A 12,104-nucleotide genomic window follows, 5' to 3' on the forward strand; every position below is an offset into this window, starting at 1 on the left:
CTTCTTGTTTCTCGTCTCTGCCACAGGATCTGGAGGGAGAGCTTGCGTTGCTGCAAGGCGTTCTCAACGCTTCCCTCAAGTTGACGGACCACTTCGACATCCTGCAGAAACGGGTCGTTCTCCTTGAGGAGATCTTCCTCAGGCTATCAGGTGGGGAGTACTGTGTCGCTGAAGAGTGCGTGTGTGCATGTGTGTGTTTGTGTGTGTGTGTGTGTGTGTGTGTGTGTGTGAGTGAGTGAGTGTGTGTGTTTCTTAGTTTATGTGTGTGTGTGTGTTTGTGTGTGTGTGTGTGTTTGTGTGTGTGTGCGTGTATGTGTTTCTTAGTGTGTGTGTGTATGTGTGTGTGAGTTGTTCCGTGTATTATGTATATACACCCGCACGACTGCATGAGCCTCAGCCTCCATGGTAGAACTGTGTGTTTCGCTTGCAAACTGATATATGTACATATGTATGCGCTCGTACGCAATTGCATGGGTGCACTTACACAGAAAGACAGACACACAGACAGACAGAAATACAGAAAAGCGGACAGGAGACGGACACAAATTCAAGACGCAAAGACAGAGACACAGACAGACAGAGAGGGACACGCAGACATACACACCCAGTGACACAGATACACACATAGGCACACACAGACATACACACATATCTAGACAGACAGCCTGACAAACACACACACACACACACACACACACACGCACGCACGCACGCACGAACGTACGCTCACACACACACACACACACACACACACACACACACACACACACACACACACACACACAACACACACACACACGCACGCACACACACATACACACACAGACACACACACACACACACACACACACACACACACACACTGACTGTACAACACTGAGCACGCAACATCCATCTATTTTGCATTGCCTAGCATGCCGGGAATGACCTGACACATTTCTGCTTGTCACTTTGCACAGAGTCTGACTTGTCACAGTCACCTCTCTTCACCCGCTTCGAAACTTTGGCTGACCAGAACACTCAAAGCCAGGAAACGGATAGCATGACGTCACAAAACACAGCATCAAAGAAGAGACACATGAAGTCATCAGTCACAGCTCCGCAGAAAACAAGCATGTCGTCACACATCACAGCCCCGCAGAAACGAAAACCAAGAAGATGATTGGAGGGCTGCAGGAAGGGGACCACTTGTTTGAGAAATGACAATTGTGCATTATTTATCACCGATATTATCACTGCTATTTTGAATGAAATGACGTTGACATTATGTTTTAGTGACATTTTACAGTATTATTTTACACTACTATCGTGACTGTGTATATTGTCTGGTATTCCGAACAACTGACAACATAATCCTCCCAGAAAATTGTTACTTGTTAACATTTTATTCATAGTGCTTCCATCTTTTTAAGGCACAGCCCTTTCCATGCGAACAATTCAACTTACCATCTCAAATGTGGCCAGGCTTCTGCTTGGAACAGGACTATCCCTCAATGTGTACACATATGACAAATTCTGTGTGCTTTTTGCGCAGAGTTGGATTTTTTTAATGACATAATGTATAAACGGACACGGGGGGCTTTTTCAGAAATAAATTCACCACCAACAACAAAATCTCACTCAGTAAAAGGAAGCAGTCGGCATACTGGAGAAGATAAGGAAGAGTTACTGGGAATGGATCCAGAGAAAAAGCAAAATCGGTTGAGCGCTGCGCGCTGAGAGCACGTGTTGAAATATCTCATCGAGCAGGTTGTGTCCGGGGTCTACCTGAATATGCCCACCAAATTTGAAACAGATCCATCGAGAACCTTGGGCGTGCATCGCGGACACACACACACACACTAAGACAGACACAAGTCGTATATATATATATATATAGAATATAAATACTATGAGGTCGGTTTCACAGGAACCGCAATCGATTAAAAATCATGCAGTAGAATGTCAACAACACTATGGAATGATGCTATTTGTTCACAGAATAATACTGTTAAGTTACCTGCTCATCTCAGGTTAGTCATTAGTTGTATACCGTTGAAACAGGGTTTAGAATCGTCTCCTTCCTTACCATGACCCGTCCCAGAATAGTCATGGGATGAAAAGAGAATCGTAGGTACGTAATGTGTTATGTCACTTGCGCACAGAATGGATCATTTCCATGATATTATCGTATTCAGTCTCGCATTATAGGTATTGGTTACATATTAATTACAGGAAAGTCATGCACATTGTATACACTGTTATTGATTAGCACTGTATCGTGGTTGTGAATGTGCGAACAAATGCATTACTGTCTATGACTGACTGCCATATGTACCTTTTACTTTTCTGAATGATTCTTACTTTTGATATATATATATCTATATATATATATATATATATATACAGAATTCAAGAAACTCTTTTTCCTCTGCACCACTCCACACAATGAAGGCTGGAAAACTTTTTAAAACTTAAAAAAGCTTATTTAAACAACACAATAAAAAGTCCAAAACCAAGCCAGAATGTCGCATCTTTTTAAATCCAAATTTTCGGCCCGCAGGCCTTCTTCAAGGTGCACAGACCAAGCGTCTATAGTTACAACACAACTATTTACTTATTTATTTTATGTGTGTTGTAACTATAGACGCTTGGTCTGTGCACCTTGAAGAAGGTCTGCGGGCCGAAAATTTGGATTTAAAAAGATGCGACATTCTGGCTTGGTTTTGGACTTTTTATTGTGTTGTTTATATATATATATATCTATATGATACATGATTGTGAGCTTATGATATGTGAGTGAAACCATTTTCCGACTAATGTACCTGTATAATGCATTTACTGTCAATCTATAATTTGCACCTGAATGGAAATCAATTCTTCATTATCATTTTAATATTCATAACATAATGCAAACGTTTGTTTGAGTGAGTGCCAGTAGTGTTCGCGTCATACGCTGATATCCACGTATATATGTTGTTGACATTAGTTTTTAATTACAAAACAAAGAAGAAAAAAAGTTCATTGGGTCTGCAAAATAAGAAGCAATTTAGACAATATCCTCAATGAATTTGGTCCGAGTGCCATTTGTCAGAAATGATAACCCTGCGTTACTTTTTAGATGAAACAAAGTACTCCTTTTTTTTTTAAACAAACGCCACCTGAATTGAAAACACCAGCAAAATAGCAAAATAAGCTTCCACACTTAGCTACCCTTTCGTTTCTGCGTATCAACGTTTTCTTACCCCACCACCCACTGTCTTTACTCTCGTCTATTGTATAATTTTATCAGTTTTGGTACAAAGGCTGCTCCATGAAACGTCTGTATACTTTGTTCCTCAAAGGTCTGTTTAACACTTCTTGCCAAGTAATTCTGATTTTATTTAGAAAAGTAGAAACAAAGTTGGCCATGGCCCACTACTTCATTGCGCATCATAAACCTGATCACAAACACATTGTATGCCCTATCAACGTTAAGTCATAAACGAAACGCAAGCATAAAAAGTTAATTTGAGGTCATCGATGTGTTTAATATAGAACTAGAAATACTCAGACGTTGTAAATCACAGTCATTCACTGTGAGTTGCTTAGGGTCAAAATAATCTCAGGAATACGGTCTTGCGTAACCAAACACTATGAGTCATTTCAAGTCTAGATGGTCTCAGGAATGAACGATCTTTGAATGCGTCATTACTTTTACATTAAATTACCATAAAGCCATAACGGCCAGGAAAAGTGTGAAACAACAAATTAAAGGCATTATATTTCAACGCGGATCCCAAAAGCGGGCTCATAAAAAACCCTCATAAAATTCTGTTGCTCGATTTTTTTTGGTCAGTGATTATGTAGCGTTAGGTGAAAGCCGGAACTTTTGTATGTTAGTGATTTAAACGTTGGAAACTGTAATGCAAACCTTTGCGCGAATGAAAAATAAGTGAAAACAATACTTTCAGATAAGGAAGACAGAGCTGCCAACACCACGCAGCAAGTTCGCGAGTCACCTAGCGTGGAACAACTTCAACAGGCGGAGGCACCGGACATGCCCTCGTCTGCCAAAGAATTTAGGTCACGTGAAACCCTGACCTCTGGTGACGTCGAACTGGGAGCGGAAACAAAGTGCGTCTGCAAGGCGCAGCCGCGGCGACCTCCGCCTCCACCTCCGATACCCCCTGAGATGTTGATGAAAATGTTCCCCGGTCAGAACATCTCGCAGGAACTCTTGACAAGGAAAGGGTTCCGCCAGAGAGTCAGGGAGGAACTCAAAGACATGCTGGAGAAGAGATCCACCAGCTCAGAGGCTGAAGAACCTTCACATACATCATCTCAGTCTCAACCACCTCAAAGTCTTCTCAAGCCCTCTCAACCACCTCAAAGTCTTCTCAAGCCCTCTCAACTTTTACCTGTAAGAAAAACTGTCGGAAAAGAGCACAAAGTACTGAACGCGACACAGACTTCCAAAATCCATAAAAACGGTGACCTTGCCCGAACGCCAAAAATAAAAGTGATTGACCTGATGAAGAACTGGAGGCCTATCACGGAAATGAGGGAAGCCGTGGATTCTGCGATCAAGAAGAGAGTCAGCAAAGACGAAGAGAACAAGATGGATGTTAACGAGCAGGAGGTTGTTCGTCAGTTCGCTAAACAGTTCACCAAACCCCGAACAGCTACCTCTTCAGTGGGCATCCGACAAGTAGCAAACGTTTTCACGTGTCTGTGGTGTGTTCCACTTGCATTGCTTACTATTCTCTTTTGGGAAACATAAGGAGCTCGTTTTTCGACAGGATCGGATATGCAAAAAAGATATACAAAAAAGAAGAAAACAAGATATTTTCATTTTCCATTTCATTTTATGTTCATTACTTTATTGTCCCATCGCTGGGAAAATCGGGTCGCTTCCTCCCAGTGGAAAGCTAACAGCAACAGAGTCGCGTTACCTAGGTGTATGCGTGTTTAGGTGTAATCAGCCACCTGCACTTATGGCAGAATGACCCAGGTCTTTTACGTGCCAAAGTGGTCACACGGGGGTGGAACATGGATACCGTCTCTAGGTCTGCACATAAAGTTAACCCGTGTCCGTCCCGGCCCGGATTCGAACCTGCGACCTAAGGATCACAAGTCCAGTGCTCTACCAACTGAGCTACCAGGACCCCTACCGGGCCAGATATGTTCAACTGGACGTCAAGTTTAAGTGAAAATGGGGTTTACAGTGAATTATTTCTCCTCCTATTTTGTTGTTGTTGTATGGTGTACAGACGTAATTGTATTTTGACAGAAGTTTCTGTAAAATAAATGCAAAACACGAGTCTGTGTCTTTCACATGAACACTTTCGAGTCCATTGCATTCTATCAGCACAGAGGCAAAGCTTAGAAGTCTTGCACTCACTCTGTTTATTCCAACGAAACACCAGTGTTTTGGGACAACGCGTTAAACACATACACACATACACACATACACACACACACACACACACACACACACACACACACACACACACACACACACACACACACACACACACACTCAAAAACATACACATACGTACACACACACACACACACACACACACACACACACACACACTCAAAAACATACACTCAAACACACACACACACATTCAAAAACATACACGCACACACACATAAACCCCCCCTCATCTGGATTACACAAAATTATTTGATACAGACTTCTTGCTTGGCCAATATAAGCATTCTTTTAATAAAATACAAGATGATACATCTACACAGGTCAAAGGACTATCACCATCGCCACCAACACGTGTCTTTAATGAAGTAAGTACATGTAGTGTGTGTTCAGTCCACGGACTCCAGCCTTTTTCATTGTTTCGTTGTTTTAATGAACCCGCCAGACAACACCAAAGGAAACCAACCAAACCAAAGACAGAACAAACATCAGAATTAGGCCTGTTTGGCTGCCCATCTCTCTGTCTTTCTAATTATGATCATTATTTTAAACATATCATAAACGGAGCAACAGGACTGACCATTAATCACAAGCAGGAAACCCTGTCAGTTGCAAGGCGCTTCAAACACAGCTCAGTCCAAATAACCCCCCCACACACACACACACACGCACACACACACAGACACAAACACTCACCCGCACGTACATACACGTATGCACACTCGCACACGTACACACTTGCATATATACATTCATAGGTTTACGACATATCAACGTCAAGGGAGAGGAAAGTGAACATCTGGTCGGCGGTGAATAACATCTGTGATGGATTAACTTTCTTTGGTTACAAGTAAACCTTTTTGTAGGGATGATTGGTTTAACCTTTTCTGACAGTTAGCCTTGCCTTACACACACAAGAAATTATTCCTTGAGGCGTTTTCACATTCTCAGGTTAGTACTTAAACATATGCTGGAGAAAACAAACAAACACAGACACACAGAAGAACACACACACAAACAGCTCATCAGATCCCACAACGTACACACACAAACAGCTCATCAGATCCCACACCGTACACACACACACACACACACAAACATATACACACACACACACACACACACACACACACACACACACACACACACACACACACACACACACACACTGTAGCAGTACAATGAACAGAATTGTAGAGAAAAGTCGAAATCGTAGCAAAGCGGTTGCGCGTACAGAAACTGCACAGCCGTTTTTAGGATAGATGCGTGTTAAGTACTGCTCGTGATCGTGTTAATGATCAATCACAGTGGCGATATTAACTCTAACTTTGTCCCTGGAGATATGCTCGACGTGGACGAATTAGTGAAGATGATGCCCAAAGCACTGAAACAGGTATTTGGAGATCTGTTTGACAAACAGCGTCCGAAAAGGTCACAAGGGTCAAGATTGCAGGTTGCAAAGATAAAGGAAGAAATTGACCTCATCATTGCTAACCTGCAACACAAGTCAGTTGACATCTGGACGATCTGAATTAAGTGCATAACGAATCTTTTGGAAGTGTGTACGTGTGAGGGCAATCATCGTTCCATTAATACTCTCGATAAACCTTAATAACCAACCAACCAACCAACCAACCAACCATAAATAATCTTGATTCAAATCTGAACACATTTAACATGAGCTACATGACCAGCTTTGTGAGCTCGACACAAACATTGACACATAGTGGACTACTCCAGACGTGAAAACCGTCGCGATATAACCTTCGTGGTTGAAAACGACGTTAAACATCAAATAAAGAAAAGACGTGAAAACCTGAAATTCTTCGGCTTAGCACCGAGTGACGGCGAAAACAATACAACGGTACGTGTGTGGGGTCTGTGATCCAAGCTTTGCAACAAGCACAGAGACTGGAAGAAAGACAACATCGTCAGTGCTCATCGTGTTAGCAACAATGGCAAACACGACAACAATGACGGCGGCCGATGGAGCGCGCAGACGGAACAGGAGATGCGTGACCAGCTTATGAGCGTCCATCTTGAACACACGGCCAGTACCGTGTAACTGGCCTTGATACGGAACGATCCAAGGGGGGCAATCTCAGTCATCTGAAAGAGGGAAATCCAAACGCAATCCGCTTTGTTCGATTTTATGGGCTTGGACGATAGAGAAAAATAAGAAAAGCAAAAGCTGGAGTCCAGTCTGGACGAAACTGCTATCAAGAACGCAGAATTGATTTTTTCTGAGTTTTTTTTTTAGCCGTAAGCGCCATGTTTATCGGAGCAGGAAACTCTTCCAGAGTGAGGCCCCTTTGTTGGTTTCACTGCGGCCGCATTGTGAACAGCAGTTATGAGAAATTCGAAATGAGAAATGGCGCTTATGGCTAAAAAAAACCCTCAGAAAAAAATCAATTTTGCGTTCTTGATAGCAGTTTCGTCCAGACTGGACTCCAGCTTTTGCTTTTCTTATTTCTATCTGTCGTCCAAGCCCATAAAATCGAACAAAGCGGATTGCGTTTGGATTTCCATCTTTCAGATGACTGAGATTGCCCCCCTTGGATCGTTCCGTATCAAGGCCAGTTACACGGTACTGGCCGTGTGTTCAAGATGATGAGCGTCCAGTTGAGATAATGACAAGACAAGATGGACATCCTCAAAGACGGCAGGGAGCCACTGTGGAACACAATTAGGATGGCCGACGACCTGACCAGACGACAACACAACGTTCATCCAACACCAACCAGCGCAAGGGGAGCACGTCTACTTTAAAGGCAAGCGTCTGGTTTTAACCGGGCCATTCCTACACCGCCAGGGTCCCCTGCAGCAAACGGCAACAGCAGCGATAGTCAACCAGTACTACCCCCCCCCCCCCTTATTTCTAAACATCCCTCCTACCCCAACACTGCCCCTAGCAACCCTCCAGCAAGGCAGCAGCAGGCAGGTCACAGCGTGATGGATGGAACAAGATGAAGAGTCATCAGAGTTCCCACAGTAACCCCAACAACAACAATAACAACAACAACAACAACAACATCTACGATTCGCAGGGTGGACGTAACAACGATCGAGGAAACAGCAGAGGCGGGCCCAAGTCGCAACAGGTACTGGTCCTGGTACTGGTGGCGTATAGTGACCCAGGGACAGATCGCGTGAACGCCACAACAGACATCAATCCTGATCACCCTTGCCTCAACGGGTTGCACGGACTGATAGCCGAAGTGGGTCACACCCCACAAACAGGTCACAGTGCTAACGCTTGCAGTACAGAAGTAGGTGGGAGTGGCATGCCAAAAACGAATGACGAAACAACAGAGGCGGGCTCAAGTTAAACACAACAGTCCTAATGGGCGAAATATACCTGCGCAGTTTCAGCGGCACAGACGACGCACGGGCTATTATCTATGCCGCGATAGGGATTATGACGAGTACTTGGCCTGTTTTCCTTTCATGCAACGTGTAGCGGACTGAGATAATCTGCAGTGCGTCGTCGGTCCTGTTGAAGTTACGTAGGTGACAGTAGTAGCTGTGATTATGAGCAGCGTAGAAGCGGCGTGCAGTGATCCATATAGGCACAGATCACGTGTATGCCACACCAAAGATCAATCCTGACGACTTGACACCCTAAAGTGTTTACGCTGACAGTATGGAAGTTGGTGAAAGTGATATTCCTCTACTGAAATTACCACTGAGCATTGGATTTGGGCCGTCGAAGTGTTATCACCCCCTCTCCTCTAGCAGCTTGTGTGTGATGGTTTTGAAGCGGTCGCGTGTTTTGAAGACTTAATGTTTGAAGAACACATTCCCACAAAACAAGGACAGTACCAAGACACAGAGACAAACGGATTTGGTAAAACGTTGTTTTAATTTTGCTCCTGTTTTGACATTTGTGTCCACAATGGATGTTTTGAGGGGGGAGGGAGGGGGGCAGGAAAGGGACATTTACTTTTAAATCCAAGAACGGTAGTAGCCTTGTAGATTTAATGTGTGAAGCTGCCTGGTGCCTTGCTTCCAAAGGCTTTTGGTCGGTGAGAGAGTGGAGTCAGACCACATACCGGTGGAATGATATTTGAACTGTTGTGAGTGCGTTGAGTGTGCAAAAAAGGCTCGGCTAACTATTGAAAGCGAGAACATTGTGTGGTCTGAAAAAAAGAAAGGCCTTTTGTATTACAATACCTTAGATCCTTTAACAAAAAACAAAAGAAAACGTAGGAAGAGGTTAACACAAAAGTAAACGTCAAGCATTGATTAGACAATATTGCTATTCTGATAGACACGTGGGGGGGGGGGGGGGGGGGGAATTCAGGGGTTGTAATCGGCATGGGTAGTCTCACACAACCCTATTTCGGCAATAATTCCATATTTCTATGGAAGTCGGACAATATCCTTTATATATGCAACAACAAACCTGCACGCGGTTGCGGTTTCATCTCTTCCTTGGTTAGGTTCCCAATACATGTATCATGAAATCTCTTAAGCCATCGATTTAATTCGTCAAGCTGCTTGTTGTCTTCGTTTGCAGCGACTGAGCTTTCAACCTTTCCAGTAAAAGCTCCCTCTTCCTCTTTTGTCGTTTCTCAAAGAAAATCTTAGCACAAAACAAATACGGGTCCAGGGCTGAATTCAAAGGAACGACCATTAGCGCAGCAAGAACAATCACCTCGTTGTCAATGAACCCAGAAGAACTCCCATATCCCATCAGACCCAGAACCGCGATAGCAAAATGGCTGACGATTTGTGTGACGATGATGGTGGTTACTCGACGCGTCCTGGCGACTTCAGATTCCATGCTGCCTGTCCTGTCCAGAACAGAACCAGGCCGCAGCGACCAGAAGAGAAACCCTTGCCCTACAGCCAAAGCGATGCTCAGTGTCATATTAAGCACCGTTCTGACCCCGAAAGCATATTTTGCTCCAGGAAAATCTCCATCCGTTGTCGGTAGTGGCGCACAGATGCCGTTCTGGCTGTATAACTCCCAGTGTGACGTTATTGGCAACACGGTGACGGCAACAATGACGAGTACCACAGCCCAGACAACGGCTGACGTCACCACCGCAGCGCGACGATCCACCTTGACCTGTCTAACTGAAGGAAAGAGGCAGACCAGTCTCTCCAGCAAGAGAAGGAACGTGAGGAAAAGAGACACTTCGAACGACAGAAAAGCCAGAAAGCCAGCAAAGATGCACGTTGGACTAAACCTCCATTCCTCTTCCACAGACAAATAGCGCCCTCTGTAGGCAGCATCGGCTGTGCCAACAATGAGCAAGTAAGCCCCCATTAACAGATCCGCCACGTTGAGGTTGGTCAAAATAATGTTAAACGCAGTGGATAATGCCGTTTTGCGCACCAAAACCCGAACCGACAGAAATAATACATTCCCCAAACATATCATGGTCAACACAAACCACAGCAGTGTCCGATGACTCTCTGATTTCAGAAGGTTTTCACAGGATGACACCTTGTCTTCCGGTGCCTTGCATGTCCCGAGAGCGTCGAAAGTAGCGTGAAGAGTTTCGCGACAGCACAGTCTGTAGTCATCAGAGAAGATCGATCTTAAATGGATGGATTCTTTCAAAAGGTCTTTGGGATAAGTTTTGAGAGGGTTCCCTCTGATATCAACGTTCACAATGCCCGGCAGAAACTGAAACCCGTCATCATGGACCACGTTAATGTCATTGAATGACAAGTTCAATGTCTGAATGCCAGGATAGGTAGCAAACACTTTGCTGTTAAAAATGTGAAGACGGTTTCGCGAGAGGTCTACAGTTTGCACATTATTTTGCTTCTTCGAGAACAAATGGGTTTTTTCAATGTGAAAGAGAAAATTTCCAGCCAGAACAATCTCTCGCAGATTCTGCAGCTTGTGCAACATATCCATCCGAAGATTCGTCAGTCGGTTTTCACTCAGGTCCAGCACTCTCAGGTTGGGCAGATCCATTACCGGCAGCTCCACTATCCCACACGACGCTAGCCTGAGCCACGTCAGATACACGTTGGTGCTGACGTCATTCATCGTCATGCCAGACCCCGACGCGTCAAGGTAGCGCAACTGAGGGAAAGCGGGGGCGGGGAAGGGACGGGAACAGACGAAGGCGTGTCCATGGCAGCTGCAGTGGGAGGGACACAGGGCCTGACACAGCCACTCGTCGTCACGCTGCGGACACTGGGGCCAGCCGTCACACAGGTGGTCAGGGTGCACGCACACGCTGGACGAGCGGCAGCGGTAGAAGCCTGGACACTGGTGCTGCAGGCAGTCCACCTCGTCCTCCTTGCCCGGGCAGTCCCCCACGCCGTTACAGAACAGGTACACGGGCAGGCAGTAACCGTCTGAGCAGGAAAAGTGGGTTTCAGGACATTCTAAGGTGAGGCTGCTCTGCCGTCGCTGGGATAAGTACCCCATGCTGTCAAAGTCAATGAGAACAGGGGGAGGATAGCGGTAGGTGACGGGGATCTCTACCGTTTTGTACGTACTGCACTGCTCGTCTGAGCCGTCCCAACAGTCCTTGTACATGTCGCAGTGTTGATCGTGTGACACACATTGACCATTGTGGCACGTGAAGCCCCCACACTGCTCTCTGTGCACACACCACGCCTCGTCTGACGCGTCGTCACAGTCCTCCCTGAAGTCACACACTAAGCTGTAGGGCAAGACTATCCTGACGTCATCACACAAAAACATGGCCACCGTGACGCTTTGGCTCACGAC

At 45.0% G+C, this 12,104-nt stretch overlaps 1 protein-coding gene across 2 annotated transcripts in view; it reads left to right on the top strand.

The window, feature by feature from the left end:
- The window catches only part of LOC138975872 (uncharacterized), a 29,435-nt gene extending 24,134 nt beyond the window's left edge, over nucleotides 1-5,301 (top strand). For both annotated transcript variants that reach the window (XM_070348642.1, XM_070348641.1), the window contains 2 exons: nucleotides 27-150; nucleotides 3,933-5,301. In XM_070348642.1, coding sequence (XP_070204743.1) covers nucleotides 27-150; nucleotides 3,933-4,741 — 933 coding nt within the window. In that variant the 3' untranslated portion in view covers nucleotides 4,742-5,301. The remainder of the gene's footprint in view (nucleotides 1-26; nucleotides 151-3,932) is intronic.
- Nucleotides 5,302-12,104: the final 6,803 nt, after the last annotated feature.

The sequence above is a fragment of the Littorina saxatilis genome, linkage group LG9 (assembly GCF_037325665.1).
Source record: "Littorina saxatilis isolate snail1 linkage group LG9, US_GU_Lsax_2.0, whole genome shotgun sequence".
Classification (NCBI taxonomy): Eukaryota; Metazoa; Mollusca; class Gastropoda; order Littorinimorpha; family Littorinidae; genus Littorina; species Littorina saxatilis.